The 17,895-nt window shown below is 37.2% G+C and overlaps 1 protein-coding gene across 3 annotated transcripts in view; it reads right to left on the bottom strand.

Moving 5' to 3' along the window:
- Positions 1 to 15,700, bottom strand: part of pak6 (p21 (RAC1) activated kinase 6) — a 45,216-nt gene extending 29,516 nt beyond the window's left edge. The window contains exon 1 of one of the 3 annotated variants that reach the window (XM_088648518.1): positions 15,522 to 15,700. Coding sequence is in view for 1 of the 3 variants with exons in the window: in XM_088648517.1 (XP_088504643.1) it covers positions 7,105 to 7,155 (51 nt within the window). In the remaining 2 variants the exon portion in view is untranslated. Of the gene's footprint in view, positions 1 to 7,104; positions 7,233 to 7,297; positions 7,671 to 15,521 lie in introns of those variants that run through there. The other 2 variants (XM_088648520.1, XM_088648517.1) reach the window with 2 other exon arrangements.
- Positions 15,701 to 17,895: the final 2,195 nt, after the last annotated feature.

The following is a 17,895-nucleotide window of genomic DNA, read 5'->3' as shown; positions in this document are numbered from 1 at the left end:
TTGCTTGTTTGTTAGATGGACAAAGTTGGGAGCTGTTCATATATTTAAGTTCTTTTCCTGAGGCTTGCAGGCCTGTTTCTGGAATGCATATGGAGAAAAAAAAATAAGAAGAACATATTTTAACCTGTCAAGTTTTTCATTAAGATAAAAATGAGATACATGTCTGAATCTGCTGCTGCCTCTCATCATCAGTCGCTTTCTCTTCAATAATTATAATGTAAAATAATAAACAGTGGAGTAGCTCTTTTCTAATAGCTGGGTCTTATTTATTCAACTCATTATTTAAATCATTGTTACTAATGCATCTTAATTAAAAATGTCCTAAAAGCGCTATGCTGAACCTTTGAAAACCAAAGCTATAGCAAACATTGCCTTATGTAAAAGGAGCTATTGCCATCATAAGCAAAAAATGCGATTGATGCTGGGTTATAAAAAGACTATTATTGTTGTTAGTTACAGTACCTACAGCAGACAAATGTTTAGATAAAGCCATCTGATATGCAAATTAATAATATTAAATTATATTGTATATTGTATTTTATGAAGCATACATATTTATGTAACAGTTATTTTTAGCTTTTTGAAATGCAGAAATGCAGTGAAATAATCTAGTAATATAAATGTATGTAACCTGCTACTGCACATTGAACTGTATTCATATGAATAGAACTTTTACTTTCAGATAAAGTAAAGTGTCCAGTTTTTATTGTGGATAGGAAATGGGCTTTCACAACAGATTAATGCAAAAACCCCAACGGATTATTTGGTACAAACAGAAATATTTGATGAGATGGACAATAAATCAAAATATGGAAACAATGCTCTTTTTTAAATTTGATATCATAGAATGAAGCATGGATCTGTATTTGTGTTGGAGTACATTTTTATCCTTGGACAAATGTTTGCCAAAAAGCTGAAAAGCAAATTTTGCAAGATAATAAGAAAAACACAAAAGAGGGTCATATTCTGATCTCAGGTTTGTAAGGGGTCTGTTTTAGGATCTCTTTGTTTCTATAGCAAAGAGTAAAACTCATGGGACAGCTGCATAGGTGGTATTTTGGCTCTTTTGAAATACGTTCTGGAATTCAAAGGTCAATACTTGAAATAAAAGATGCCTTGAGGAAACCAATGTAAATTATGAGAAAAAGCTTTTTTTACCATTCTTCCCCATGAACATTAGCAGCACTCTACAACTGTAGACATCTTCCTAATTGTTTCATTCAAAGCACCTCCCAAACTGGTTCACAACTGATGTCAAGATCTGTCAGTTGTAGATGTTGTTAACTACCTACAGCTATTTGTAACTGTACAGAAATTTGTAACCGTTCAGAAACAGTCTCCATTCAGGTTAAACCATGCCTTTTAGATCAGGATATTATAGCTGTTACACAGATAGGAATATTTAAACATTATTTATAATGAAGATATCACTGTTGTAGATTTAGGCCGCATGTAGAATAATCTCCTTAATCAACAGTTTTTTTAAACATTCTGTATAGTCATAATATTTGCTTAATAGTAATCCCTTGTGAATTTACATAATGCTTTTCTTTCCAAAGGATTGCAAAGCAATACTTTTTGGAGGGGTTTTCATTTTGAGAGGGGAAGAAGTTAAATCAATGTGCTTTGAGGATTGAGAATTCATAACCGGGATTCTGAAGCAGATTTTTATAACACCTTTTTCATTATTCTTTAGCCTTTCAGAAAGCTAAAACCTTCATGTAAGGTGAAACACAGGACAGAAATACTCTTCACGTCCGCCAATCATACCCAGAGATAAGAAGCAGAAGTAGCCCATTATTTTTTGTAACGGAACAGTTCTTTCCAGACCCTATGCGGACGACACAATCCGGGGTAGTGAGGAAACACTGGGGAGAAAAGCCATGCAGGAATCGGGAATGAATACAGGGGGGGGGGGGGGTCCGTGTCCAAAGTGCGCAGGTGTCCAGGGGGGTGAGTCCGGGGCGAACAATCCAGTAGCAATCCAAAGGGGGAATCCAAACACGAGCAAAGTCCAAAGCCAGGGAGTCCATCCGAGAACAAACAAGATAAAAACTGGAACCGGGTCGGAACCAGCAGGAGGGGAACGGGATCAGAAAATAAAACCTTAACGGGACCAGGTGCTTCCAGGTCCCGGACTCGCATGATACAGAGATCAGATGCAGAACCCAGATTAACGTCAGCGCCTGGCTTTTAAGGTGGACTGGGAACAGGGGACAGGTGCACAAAATCGAGTCCGAAGTGAAAGGCGCGCCCTTAAGGGTGAAAGACTACAGTTGTGACAATTGTTATTCATTATGATCTGTGCTACTATTTTCAGAAGTCACAAAGGCTGTGAAAAGAAACAATAATAACGATCAGGTGCTGCACCCACGTGGATGACATGTGGGAGTCACTGTGCAGTAGTAGTGCATTAAATCACTCCTTGTCTGATGTACTAGATATGCTCAAATTAATTGAATAGTTTGTACATCCTGGAATCTTCTTGCTAGTCCAAACACTCTAGCTATACATCATTGCTATATATCATATTTTAAATAGATAATAAAATGCACAATTAAATGCAATCAAGCTCTACCAGCACTTAGGTTAATTAAAGAATATGCAGGCTTCAATCCCATTAACAATCTCTCTCTTCTTGGTAGCTACAACAGTAATATTGTAGCAACAGTAGAACGAGCCAAATGTTCTCTCAGAGGCTTAAATTATTGACGCAGTAAGCCTTGTTTGCAAAACGTATGACACTACTTTGAGCTATGAAACCCTTGCCTAATTTCCAAAATCTTTATTAGTTCTAAAAAGTGAGAATAAAGATGTCTCAATCATGATTGTAAGTTACATGTACTGGACATTTACCCCCTTCTAGAGAATATTTTTAGTCAAAATGTAAATGCTTAGACCGAACACTTTTATGAGTGAAAGAGGATAACATAATGTTTCCACTACTATGCTTGACAGTATGGATAGTGTTGACTGGTGAACACTGGTGAATGCTACGTTGGGTTTGTACCAGACATAACGCTTAACATTTAGATCAAAAAGTTCAAATTTTGTCTCATCTGGGAACCAGGCCATTTTTCCACAGTTTTGTAGTATCACAAATGCTTTAGCAATCTTGATGCAAGATGGGTTTACCATTTTGCCATACAGGGCAGCTTTGCAGTGTAATGTGGGGATTATTGGCTCATGGACACATTTTCTACCATCTCAGCCATTAAAACTCAGCAGATTTTTCAAACTTGAGACTGACCATGGTATCCTTTATCAGGAACCTTCCAATTCTTAATGTACTGAATGTGTTCTCAAAAGAAATATTTTATTTCAATGAAGTATTCTATACTTCATAACATTTAATACATTAATTAATTTATTATTGGTACGCAGCAAAATAATGAATAATGTTGCAAATGGAGGGCGCTAATATGTACGTCTGCAAATGTGCCATTCTCATTGTTCTTTTATCTAATTTGTAAATGGATTGACAATTAATTGAATGTGCATTTATTCAATATGAAAATGAACTGACTCTATACCAATAACCCATGTTTATAACAAATGAACAAATGGAAGGTAGGGATTAAATAGATTGTTTCCCACTCTATCCCCCTTGATAATATCTTGGCTTTATTACAAAAGTTATATTTAAAAAAGATTTACATATTTAGTCAAAGTCACAAACATTTGACAAAAGGGTATTCATTCATCAAGAAATTATCAGCAATCATTCAATTTAAGTTTGAGAGGTTGGATGCTGGAATGTAGGGATGCTGATGTCAAATTGAATTCCCCATGAATTCTCTTGGGGTATTCGTTAAGTCAATATGCTTATCTACTCAAGGAGATTAAGTTATTTGTTAAGACCAGGGTCTGTTGATAGAACAAAGGTCGTAATCTACCCAAATGTGAAATTTGATGGCTCCGTTTTTCTTCACTGTTGGTGCCTCAGCCTCTGCTTCTACTTTAATTCTTGTTTGTCAATGCTAACTGCCTGTTCTGGCACAGGTAGCTGTTCTAAAAGCTATCTGCCAGGGAAGGCAAATTAGGTGTGCCATAATAAAAACACTGAAGCTTTCATACATTTCAGGCCATGCTTTTTTGTAGATGAAATAACGAGCAAAACAAACTACAAAATCAAAAGGAAATTCACAAGCAACCTGTAGCAGACATGCAACATGTATTGTTGCAACATGTTTTGGATACTAACTGCATTCTATTGCTTTCGAATTAGGAAAACATTGTGGTCTGAAGGCAAATGCTTTATGAATATGGTCAAGCATCTCATTTGATTATCAGGTCTTTTACAAAGAAATCTGTTATAAAGCTGCTCTGTTTTTGTAAATGCTGAGTAACAATATATAACAATATATAGACATAACAGCTGATTAAGTACCTCTTTTGAGAACACATACAGTACCTTTAAAAATAGAAGGTACCATCCAGACACTGCCTAGATCAAGCTATGCCTTAAACTGATCAGCCAGGAAAATAGCAATAGCAACGTATATGCATAGACTTTTATATACAGTTTAACAAACTTACAATGTTATTAGTATTTATATTGTAAAATCACATTGGAGCCTCACTTAAACATCTGTAATTTTAAGTTGGACAGCTACTGGAACACCTAACCATGAAATAAAAACTTGCTTTACATTTATAATGGGTTTGTGTTGAAAGGAAAGAGATGTTTCATAGAACAGGTTCAATATAGGTCCTGTGCTCTAATTTTTCAGGTTTGAATAGAACTGTTTTGCGTAACATGGCACATAGTCTGAGTAAGCTGTTTATCCTGGGTTTTCATGGTTGTCACTATTGCAAAGCCTTATTTTTCCTCACATCTGCACAATGCTTTGGTATATAATTTCACTTAATAGCACTTCTTTGATTCTGTCCAGCTCTCTTGAAGTGCAGCTGTGAACATAGGAGGCCATGTTCAATGGTAATAAGCCTGTTCTGATATGTGAAGGCTGGGTTTCATTAATACTCTGAAACTAGAACCTACAGGTGATAAACTCTGTGAAGACACATCAACTCGTTTGTTTGTCTTAAAGTTTCAATTCTAGTTCTCTCTGCTCTGTATTTTAGTTTGACAAAACAAATGTTGACACCATTTGTTTAAAAAATGCAATCTAAACTGACTCCTCATACACTCAACAAAAGTGTCTCTGGAAAAAAAGAGTTTTAAAACTTTGAGCCTTTATCATAAGGAGTATTCATATAAATACAGAAGAACAGTGAAGCATTAACACTTCAAAGATTCTTTTTTCTTGATACATTTAGCTTGAATTGGTCATTGTAGTGGAGCTCAAATTAAGTGGTTTGGCTTGGTCTAGGGTGTTATAAAAAGGAGGGGGGGTGTGTAGGGGGGGGTCAATAATTTATATCCTCTTAAAGGAAAAACTTTTTGAAGCCTACTGAAGAATCACTAATTATATATTCTGGAGCTTAAACTGGCCATAATAATAAGTTAAAAAATTTTGAAAGGTGATATACAACTTAAATGGTGGTAGTACACTTTCTCTTGCACATGAGTTCTTTCTATGTCATTGTCACTTATACATGCAACACCAGAAAGCATCACAGTTAATAAATATAACTGAATTCAGTTTGTTCCAATTATGAGAGGTTGGCTAATGGTACTCTTTGTTCAATGGCCATAAAACAGAAACTTTTATGTAAACTAGCTCACAGCTTTTAATAATAATAATAATCGTTTACACTTACAGTATGTAGCGCTTTTCTGGACACTCCACTCAAAGCGCTTTACAGATAATGGGGACTCACCACACATCAGCTATCAGTGAGGAGGAGAGCAGAGTAGTGAAGCCAATTTATAGATGGGGATTATTAGGAGGCCATGAGTGTTAAGGGCCAATGGGAAATTTGGCCAAGACACCAGGGTTACACCGTTCCTGTTTTTGAGAAACGCCCTGGGATTTTTAATGACCACAGAGAGTCAGGACCTCGGTTTTACGTCTCATCCGAAGGACGGCGCCTTTTACTACACTGGGGTGGTAGGATCCACATGGACCGCAGGGTGAGCGCCCCCTGATGGCCCCACTAACACCTCTTCCAGCAGCAACTTTAGTTTATCCCAGGAGGTCTCCTATCCAGGTACTGACCAGGCTCACACCTGCTTAGCTTCAGTGGGTTGCCAGTTGTGAGTTGCAGAGTGATACTTTTTAACATAGAGGGTGTTTATATTACTCTAAAGGTACCAAAGTGGAATGTCATAAGACCTCTTTTTCTTGATACATTTAGCTAGAAGGAGTGATACACCATACAGGTGTGTCAGGTTTTTTTTTTGGGGGGGAGGGGGGGGAGGAGACTAACAGAGCTGACTCAATTTTATGTATTTATGACGTGTGCTTCTCATTGGCACTTTCAAAACTGAGTGAAATGACTTGATTGGCCAGGTATAGGTACTACGTTTCAATGCTGGAAGCAACTTTTAAAAGTTATGAAAAAAGAACAATACCATTTTTAAACAAATAAAGAAAGTCTTAGCTGACTACAAAGAATTAAATAAAGTTCTATGAAAAAGACTATTTAATAATTTCAGATGGAAATCCTGTACTGTTTTCCTCCTTTCAATTTCCCAAGATAAGTTTACAACCCTACAAATTCTGTTGGAAATAAACTCACAGCTGGTGGCTCTTCAAGTTGCTAAAACCAGTGCCTGCTAAGGATATGCATCATCTTGACTGTCAATCTTTATTTCTTTAAAGAGCAATTCTCCCGGGCTTCAAAATGCAAACAATTCAATAGAAACAAAATAATGTGTATTTACAGATAAATGACAGGCACAATATGCTTAGTGAGGTTTGATAATACTGCATTTCACCTGAACAGCATTCAAAGACACACTGACATTTCAACATACACAAAAAAATACAGAAGCTCAAAGACCATGCCAAAACCTGAGTGTTTCACAAACGGTAAATTATTTGAGGTATCTACATTTTCTTTCACAGGGAGTAAAACAAAAGACATCAGCTTCTTCTATCTCACCTGGATGCAGAGAAAATTATTTCAAGGGAAGGGAAAGAGTGAAAGAGGAAGGAGGAAAGAAGAAAGAAGGGATTAAAAAGAAAAAAGTTGCACCTTGTGAGGCATCTTTTCGAGTAAGCTTGCCTTGTGTGCTCTCCTCTTCATTTTCACCAGAGCTTACTGCATTCGCCTTCTGTGCTGCTACCCAGCCTTTGGTTAATAAATCTCGGCTTTGTTTTCTCAGCACTCCCAAGAGAAAAAGGGAGGGATTCTGGCAGTTAAAATAATGAAAAACGCAGGCCCTTACCTTGCTGTTTGCGAAGAACAGCCTCCTCAGGGACTGGTTGTGAGCACACAGACGATGAGCGCTGGCTCACACTGCCTCTCACTGCAGGCTGCAGCTTGCCTGAGAAAGCTAATGCCTTCCTCCCTCAGGCAGACAGGCAGCTCAGAGATTCTTTGTGGAAGATGACTCATTTTATCATGCCTGCAAACTTCTTATGTGCTCCTCAATACCTGCTCCAGGATAGGCTACAGCGGATTTTAGTAACCCCATTTTTGAAATAAAGCCATCCAAGTGGGAAAGTTATTATAGGTAAACATAGAGGCTCCCCCATGAATAATTCCTTTGTGGAGTGCTAAATAACAGTCTGCTCATCAGGTCAGGTTTCAGACTGACTGGAGGTAAAGGTTAGCACACAGGACACCACCTGGTCTTCCCTCTCCCCACCCCCTAAAATGTAATTGGATAATATCTGCCTAGTAATTGCAGGTGTAGCCTGCTTCTTATCTAGTAATTTCCTGCTTTAACCACAATAAGGTAAAGAAAAAAGGGGGTGGGGGGGATCTGCATACAGACTAAAGTGAAAGTTATTATGGAGTTGTGGAACGGCAGTGATCCCCTGCCATGCCTACTGTGATGCCAGCCAATGCACCACTACTACTACTGTAAATTGTTCTCAATATTATAATTTGAAGACAGTATCCCATATATAAAGAACATCATCTGGGAAGTATTATAGGACTCAAATATTTTGTGTTCCCTATAATTTATTTTTTTGTAAAGTAGAAACGTTAGTTTTTTTTTTATAAATTCCATTTATTAAGGAGATGTTAGAAAAGAAATGCCTAGAAATATAAAAGCAACCTATGAACCAGGCCACTGGAACAGTTAACAGTTTGTTCAGTCCTATTCCTTTTTGCTCTTTCTTACCTTGTTGTAGAAACAACTACCCCAACATCACATTTAGAAATGTCAGAAATGTATGAAATTGCTCTTTTTCACTTTTACTTCAGAATATAATGAAAATATTAGAAACCCAATTTCCTTTCTTAGTCAATGTTGACTAGCAAAAAATAAAATTCTAGTTTACAGCGGAAGCTTTTTTTAATCTAAAACAAAATTCAGAATGTAGAAATATAGTGGTGAATTATTTCAATTAGATTGCTTTTACTTTATTATTTAATTTTGCAATAGGATTTAGATTTTGGTGTTTTAAAATCTAATTTATAAAATAAAAGGCCTATCCCCCAGATACTGGTATTTTAAACTATACCTATGAAATACTGTTTATTAAGACACTATTGTACCTTTAATTACAGGAATTGTTTAAATGGTAATACAAGCATGAAAAACTGCTGTATTTTTTTAGAAAGCAGCATGAAAATTAAAGTCGACCACAAATAATTATCAGGAATACCTGTCTTTGCAGCAGAATGTGACAAAGCTGTCTGATTCGGGTAATTAAAGTGTCAATTTCTATGCTTTTGAACATACAGTACCTGCTTTTCCAATTTATGCCACATCGTAAATAATGTTTTGGTGTTATTGAATGCCAAGGTGGCTCCAGTTATCTTATTACATAAATAACCCAAAATGGCAATACCGGACAGCACAGGAGGCTTAATTTCAGTGGTTCTGAAAGGAGGAGGAGCACCACACAAAAGTCAACAAACAACAAACACGAAATGAGAAACACAAAACATTTAACAGACATCTGTGCTGGCTCCAAAGTTTGACGAGTCTCTCCTCCACTTGCCCAGTCCAAAACACTTGCTTTCCTTCTTTCTTTGTAGCCGTATTGTATGCATTGGACTTCTGGTTGAGTGCTCATTGGCTATGACTGTCACAGACACAAGAGCCCACCCCTAAGACTTAGGACTGGTTATGAGAAAATTAAACCTGTTTGATATTATCGTAGCGAGTCATGAAGAGTCGTAGGGGCTACAGTATGAGGAGCGCTATAAGTGAGTCGCTGGGGGTGTCACACTACACAACTGACGGTAACGGGTGCACACTCTCCAATACAATCCAACTCTCTCCAATAAAAACAAGATAAAATATTATCAAATCAATTGATTCATGTTCAATAACATCCAGTTACAAACAGCTTACAAAAAAACATCTACCATTGAAGATTCGCTACAAACAAAGGTCTCTCACTAGCTTCTGAGTACATTGAAGCTGTTCTCCTCGTAAAAACAGCTAAAATCATATGAAGGAATACGTTTGATCAGAAGCCTAAATTTTCTAGCTCCCTCAATGCAGGATGTGTTGAAGAATAAACCAGAACTTAGTACAGATATAAAATTTCAGTTCATATTTGATATATCTAAAATAGACATGCCTATGACACAGCTGCTTCATTATAACAGTTTCGTAGGTTACGAAGAAGAACCAGCAACATAGACATTTAAAAAATTGTGCAACTTTGCTCTTAGTTCACATGGGAATGTTGTTGTTTACAAAGACAACTACATTACTAGTAATTCCAGATGACAGAGAATAATAAATTGTGGTATAATATGTAGATGTAGTGGTCATAAAATTACTAGAAGAGGACATAGTGTGTCCATTGACATTAAGAAAAGGGTTATTCACTGCATCTGCTACAGACAATGTTAATCATAATTCAATTGCAGAAACATCAAAAGCATAATTTCATAGCAATAGCTTTTCCATTTTCCAGACTCAAATAATGATGGCGAGGTGCACAAACCACTTCAAATCAGAGAAGACTGGAAGAGAATTCCAGTGCATGAAGATTAGTTTTCACACACTCATTTAACCCTGCAACCATCTTTCCCCACAAAGAAGAGCCCACATCTGCATTCTTATCAAACTCCCATTTCCCAAAAGATGTTAGGTAATGAAGACAACTTCTTAAGGTATGAATGTCTTGAGAAAGTGAAAATCACTGAAACTGAGTGATTCTATAACTATATTGAGGGAAAGTTCTCATGTTTGGAAGATTACATTTTGAAATGGCAGCAGTAAGGTAATTTTTGGACTCATTTGGGTAATTTCACGAGAGAGTAAAACATTGCATTGTACCATGAAGCACAATCTGAATTGATCCCATATTTATGTCAACAGAAATGTGAATTGTACACATTGGCTTTTCATTGAGCTCAGAGATACGATCTCCCTGGAACATCATCTACAACTGGCAAAGAGAGTTTCACATGGAAAACTGTTGTCCAGAAATCTAATCAGGATTTTTCAGGAATGGCCATTGTTTAGGCCCAAAAGCAGGTTACTGCACTCATCAAAGGTTACAGGAGACCCACTGATACAAGTAAGGATCCATTGACAGGGAAGATGGTGGATCATCCTAAGAAAGGAACATTATTTGTGTTTGTAGCAGCATCAGGAGCTTATATTACATATAAACATGATATATTCATACAACTGCCTACAATCATGATATGACAAAGAAATGTGTTTTTAAGACTCCCCAACACAGTTTTAGTAATATTGGGGGTCTTTAATGTTGGGGGAAATGGTTTTCTTTTAGGATTTTTCTTTTGTATTTTTTGTTGTGTATTTATGTGCACTTTAGCAAGTAGTTTCATATGTATGTGTTGTGTTTATTGCACAATGAATTTTAGTTATAAGCAACTACTGTACATGTTGTTGCATTTTACTACGTAGAGTGCTTTGGGACACAGCAGTTTGAAGGAGGCTATATAAGTTAAATAACCAGGGCTTTAAAATGCAGATTTACACAATTTTATAAGCCATTAAAACCCAGGAGACTTAGAGGCAAATCTGAACCAGAAACACTGTTGAAACTAACACGACTGAAAAATGCTGTAAAAGAGATATACTGTATAAAGGAAAACCTCCCACGGAAACTGCAGCATTCAGTATTCTTACCTTATATAAGTGGGATAAAAGTTGGGCCTTATTCAAATTTACCTTTCAGCTTCGTGTTTCTCTCTTTGTTATTATGTCAACAATGACCCTGCCTTTTTTTTACATATCCGGTGTACCAAGAACAACATATAAAGTTTAAACTCTGTCTCCTAGAATGGACAGTAGTAGAATGTTGCTCCGTCCCACAACTGCAATACAGTCAACATCTCTATGCAGGGGTACTATATTATGATATGAAGACAACAAACCACTAGAGACCCCATTCCCAGTGTTCCTTCCAAACCTCCCCCCAGAATTGCAATTTTTCTTGAAGCTGTTCAAAAAACGCATGCTTTTGTCTAGCTTATCAGTCTCTAATTGAGCTAGTACATGATTAATGTCAGGCATACATACAGAATCACAGCCAAAGAAATTCAGAGCTATGACTATTAATAAATCAGTGTCTCAGTCATTGTCTGCGACTGCAGTTAGACATTACATAAAACTATGAAATTCCTAACATAACTCCCTACAGCATCTATGTCACATTGGAATAAAGGCCTTGTAACTGTTTCTTCGATTAAAACATTTCTTAATCCAGTGAACATCACTAGAGAAAAATAAAGTTAAACTAATAAAGGCTAGCCACATTCTCAGTATGGAGCCGTGGTAGCTCAGACGGCAAGGGGATCTAGCTCCTGACTGGAAGGTCCTGCGCTCAACCCCAGGTAGGGGCAAGTGATGTAGCTTGCTCTAATTCCTCCTAGGCAGCTCCCAGGTCCACTCAGCCTGTACCGGGGTTTAATCCTTCCGGGGGTAATAGGCCGGCCGGAGCGTGATACTGACCACATCACCTCCACTCCCAGTGTCGGATGGTTGAGAAAAATGGAGGCCCTTGACCCCCATTCCCACATGGGCCTTTATGGTCTGAAAAGGGACCTACCTACCTCCATTCTCAGTATGCAATATGTGTTGCTTACATACAGATGGACAAACAAAGCTAGTGAATAAGCCAGTGTAAATAGAAACACCCTCATTTGTCTACAAAGTAATTGTCTACAACTGCCACTGTGATTGCTTTTTACCCATGCGAGATGGAGTGCTGCAGATGCATATTGTTTATCAAGACCATTGTTAAGGTTTTAGAGGTCGTTAACTGTGTTATTGATCATAACAAAGTGAAGTGAAAAAGCTTAGGTAAACTGAGAATTATTCTTTTAGTCCCTTGCCAATTGCTAAGCCTGCTAACAATGCTTTGTATTTTTTGTAAGTGATAATTAAGAGACCTGCTGAGCTCATGCAGAAAGAATTAACAAAAGCATACCATTTGATAGATCTTGGAAAAAAAAATCTCGACAATCTTCTAAAAATGCTGAAGAACTTCAAATACAGTACATTTTATCTTTTTATTTTAACTTAAAAGATGCTGTGAAACAGACATCACTTTTTAACTAGTGAAGGTCAATTAAATCATCCAGCAATTTGAAGCTCATTTATTCTCTGGTGATTTAGAAGCATGTTCTCTGTCCTCCACACTGATTATCATTGCTTAACAGCGGAACTACAGTAAAACAATAAGCATGTATTTGCTACAAGAGATACCTATATAAAGAAGAAATATAATTTGGGAGGCATGAAAATAAAGTCAATAGCATACAGTATTCGAGATTTATTATTTATTATTCATTAACACAGTGAACTGAAATTCTGAAGTCTTTGGATTCCAATGCCCTACTTTTCAGTATAATTTCCCTTTTTGTTTAATAATGCTATGCAAGAGATTTGTGCAGTATATCACACACTGACAGTTTTCAAAATTAAATTAATCAAATGTTGTCAGTTATACATCATCAGAATGACAAACTAAATTGCTTATGAAACCCTTAAACACGGTATAGAATTAATATTTTAAGCCATCCAGGGTTTTCTTTACCACTTTACACAATCAACAACAGCATTACAAGTGTAAATCATGGGTCGGGCGGTGGCTTTGTGGCTAAGGATTTGCTCCTGTGGTCGGAAGGTTGCTGGTGCGTATCCTGCGGCCAGCAGAGGAATCCTACTCTGTTGGGCCCCTGAGCAAAGCCCTTAACCCCAACTGCTCCAGGGGCGCCGTATAAATGGCTGACCCTGCACTCTGACCCCAAGCTTCTCTCCCTGTCTGTGTGTCTCATGGAGAGCAAGTTGGGGTATGCGAAAAAAAAGACAAATTCCTAATACAAGAAATTGTATATGGCCCATAAAGTGATCTTAAACCTAATATGGAGCAAATGCAAAGAGAGGAACCTAATAATAGTTGGGCCTGCCTTGTTCGTTTGATTACTAGTTTATCAATGCAAGGATCTTATTCTGCTATGTTATGAAGGATAAAAGTGACTGAGCTTTTTTTCCCCAACCTCCACTACAACATTAGTAGAAGAATGAGAATGTGTTACTCAGAAGCAGAGACATTTGCAATACTCCATTGATTAGTACATTCTAACATTCTGCAGTAACTAAACAGGTGTGGAAAAATCAGCTTCAAGAAGGCAGTAATTCTGCCATTAACTGATATTTACTCATCTGGCACAGGGACCATGCAACAGGTAAATTTAATGGCAGGCAAAGGCCCAAAAGTCTATACTTGAGAACCGTGGGTCAGCGATGCTTAATTTTGTTCTGGCTTATTTGTTTGTGAGATACAAATCAACAGGTTGCTGGAGCTGGAATAGAAATGCATGGCACTGGATTGCCAGCTGTGTGGGTGAACCTTGCTGATAACACCCTGATGAGAATAAATCCAGCAAAGGACTTGATCAGGTTCCTGTCTGTTTTCTTTGAAGGCTGCCTGTTGCACCCCAGTGGGTGGTTTTAAAAAGTTAAAATTGAAAGCCAGGCTGGAAATTGATCTGAAGCTCTTGATACTGTATACCCCACCCCCAGCCTCTGGTAGTCTATAAGCCCGTCTCCTTCTGGCAAACCTGAGCCATCTGCTAATACTCTTTTACTTAGACGTTTGCAGTCAAACCCTTCGTCAAGCATAAAGTCACATCTCTGTGTAGAAATAAGGCCTCAGGCAGAGTCGAAGTTCCTTATTAGGAAATCATTTCCAGCAGGGAAAAGGTGAAAGGTATAAGCCCAGACAGGTAGTTAATTGCTAACTGGAGTTTATTACAAAGTTGCATTAAACCCAGCAAAACTTACCATATTACTTGAACATATTTCCTGACAAACTATCTATAAGCGTTCCTTGCTAATCGTTTTTATTGTTTTATGGATAGGATTAGAACTTTAACACACTGTAATACAACACTTTAGGTCAGGGTTTCACTCAATTTCTGTTCATACATTAGTACTCATCACATAAGCCTATTATAATTACATAAAAATTATAAGTCTTTGAGTGCACTGTAAATGTCATTATTTGCATACAAGCTAAATCAAACTAAAAAATTTTAAAGAAGCTAATTATATTTCCTTTATTTGTCGGGTTCTGTTTATTGTTTGTTTTTTGTTTTGATTCTATCTTAAAAATGACAGGACACTTGAAAACATATTTAAGCATGAAACAAGAGCTACTGTTTTACAAAATTCTACAGTTAACAGTAATGCCGCTTAAGGGATATTTACTCCTATACGCAGTGGGAATAAGACATTTTCAAGGTTTAGCATCAGAACTGCCAATTCTAAAGCAGAAAACAATATCGTACAGGTTAAAACTGTACAGCATCTACACAAAATAAATGGTTTTGACCATCCAAAGATTTAGTCTTACATGCTAGCTCAAAGGCCTTTGAGCAAGGTTCTTTAAGGCATTGTACTTCATTTCAATAGGGACTAAATGTGTCAGCTGTTAAGCTTCCTTCTCTCTGGGAGTGACAACACTAACCCGTTTATATCACCAACAGCTGGTATCTGTATTGCAAAGACTTCAAAGTACCTTCTGTTATGGCATTAAAATACATGTATCAAAAATCCTCATTGAATTGCTAACTGATCTGAAAAATCAGAGATCGCAGGAGCTTGTGTCAGAATAATAATAATCAACTTTATTTTAAATAGTGCCTTTCCACATTAATTTCCACATGCTAGGAGAGTCTAAAGTGTACATTTGTACAAGGTCTTGACAATTTCTTAAACGTTTAGTTTGTCCTAACACTACAATTGAGTTGTTACATATACACCACACTAAAAGGGTATAAATGTGGACCAGTTTGAACCTTGTAATCTGTTAAATGAATAATCATGGGCCTTACCTTTCCTTTCTTATAACAAGCCAATCAGCAGAACCATAAGATAAAAAGAATCATGAGATAAAAAGGGAATAAAATGATGGAATGCAGCCATTTATTTAACATTCATATCTGAATTTCTTTCTTTGACAGCTGTTTTTTTATTCTCAGCATTCTCTTACCAGAGGGTTAGATGCAGGTCATCTTCAGTGCTTCATGTAGTGCAGTCTCACCTCCTAACGATTGTAGACTTCTCTTAGATGACCAGCAATCTTCTATAATCCTCAACCTCACTTCTTGTTATTCCATCCAGCAAAAACTTCTTATTCAGACAGCAGGACAGGAGAACTGCAGTAAGTACTTTTTTTAGAAAGCCGAAGTAACTGGTTTTGACTTGCAAATTAGTCACCGTACCTCCCATCTAGTTAAACATTAACTTTGCTGTGTGAAAAGCCTGTATTACTGAACACCTGTCAGACAATGTAATAGAAAGATAAAAAGTTTCATGGCTGCCAAATCTGAATATATTTTCCAATTCTCAAACGCTAGATTAAAGACTGCAGAAGCAGAACAAGTTTTTCACAAGTGAAACAGATGTAATTTGCTTAGTTTAAATTGCAGAGCTATTCGTTTGTTTCAAATCATGTGATGTAAAAGAGCCATCGTCCTCAGGGATACTGTAGTACATTTAATGAGGTACAAACTAGCTGGGTTGTGCTTTTCTATAGTAAAATGAGGTGATGCTTAAATGTCATTTTAGAAATTTTTTTTTTTTTAAGATTCTTACTTTCATTGCTCTCTTGCAGCACTGGCCCTGGGCTTCAATTCTGGACCTAGGTGCTATCTGTGTGGAGTTTGTATGTTCTCCTTGTGTTTGCGTGGGTTTTTGCCAAGTGAAAAAAGGTTATAGATTATTTGGCTTCACTAAGAATTGACCCAGGTGTGAGTGTGTGTGTCTGTGTCAGTCTGTGGTGTCCTGGCCAGGATGAATCCTGCCTTGTGCCTGTTACTTGCCAGGAGAGGCTTCGACTCCCCCTGAATAGGATGATGCAGTTAGAAAATGGATGGATGGAGTTTTATTTCAAATAAATATTTGCTTGAATAGGGTCCAATACAGTTGATTTTGAAAAAAACAAAATCCAATTTCAATATTTCGCATGCGGCTATTTCAGAGCCTAGTGAAAAATGCAGTCAACATTTTTTATTTAATTTGCACATCATCATGTCCCAGAGACTTATCTTTTACCCAACAAATTTCAACTGATTGCATTACAGATCCAATTAAAAGAAAAAAAACACTGCGAAATAGAAATAAGCAGTAATCAATATTGTAATGACATATTGTGCACATTGTAAATGCCTTTTGCAGATAACTGATAAAATGTTTTTCTCAATTCGGGAATCCAAAAGGCAAAGACGCTTTTTTTACATCAGGTTTTTTATAACCTATGAAGAATACCTTAGATCACTAGTTCTCAATCCTTGCACTGCAGTACCCCTGTGGCTGCTCATGCCAACTGGGCCCTTAATCACCAGTTCTGGGTATTGCCAGCAATTGAACTGTTTGCTTGTATACACTTTTTTTTCCTGCACTCATACTTGATTTCACAAACACTAAAACGGTTTTTATTTCTTTAAATTACAGACTCATTTATTTGAATTTTCTGTGTGAGGCCTCTTTAAAATTTGCTTTCAGCTTTTAAAAAGCTGGATGGATTTGTAAGGAGTATGCACCCTAGGGAGTTTAAGGAGTGTCCTTATGCAGGTATGCTAGCTGAAATATGCACTGCCAATTCACTGTGGGAGTTATCCGATACATTTCCTTCATTCCTGTTCATTATCAATCGATTACCTAGTAAAACCGTTTACTCAGAAAATCCTTAATCAGCAAGTTGGGGAGAGATTGCATGATGCTTTGTGCAAGGAATTTGCTGAAAATTAGGCACTTCAGAGTAACACAGTGGTGCAGTGGTTAGCATTGTAGCCTTTCAGTGCTGTGCCCCTGGGCTCAGTTCCTGGGGTGCAGTCTGTATGGAGTTCATATGTTCTCCCCATGTTTGCATGGGTTTCCTCTAGGTGTACTAGGTTCCTCCCACAGTCCAACATAATGGAAGGGTAATTGATTTCTGGGAAACCTGGAAATTTGCATTTGCCACTGTGTCCTGTCCTTTGCCTTTGCGCTTGTAGCCGGTATAGGCTTTGGCAAAACTGAATTGAATTGGTTATAAAACCACATAAATGGATAATACACTTTATTTTTATAGTCAGGGATCTGGAAACAAACATGGAAATGAGATGTCAGGTTTATTTTTGCAGCTTGGCAGGTGTATACCCTCTAGATAATTTTGAACCTCCTCTCACATTTAATGCACACGACTTAAGTTATTAACAGCTATACAAATGTATACGACTTGAGAGGGCTGTATTTTGTTTCAGGATGGCAGCACTAGTAAATTAATATTAATCAAAACTTTACCTGCCACAGGTACATGTACAAGAGCTACTGAGGTACATGCTTAAGTAATGTTCTCTGAACTGTATAAAGATACGAGTTCC

Source organism: Lepisosteus platostomus, chromosome 10, assembly GCF_059453375.1.
Source record: "Lepisosteus platostomus isolate fLepPlt1 chromosome 10, fLepPlt1.hap1, whole genome shotgun sequence".
Classification (NCBI taxonomy): domain Eukaryota; kingdom Metazoa; phylum Chordata; class Actinopteri; order Semionotiformes; family Lepisosteidae; genus Lepisosteus; species Lepisosteus platostomus.
Note: the sequence above shows the minus strand (reverse complement) of the source record. Positions and strands in the feature narration are given on the sequence as shown.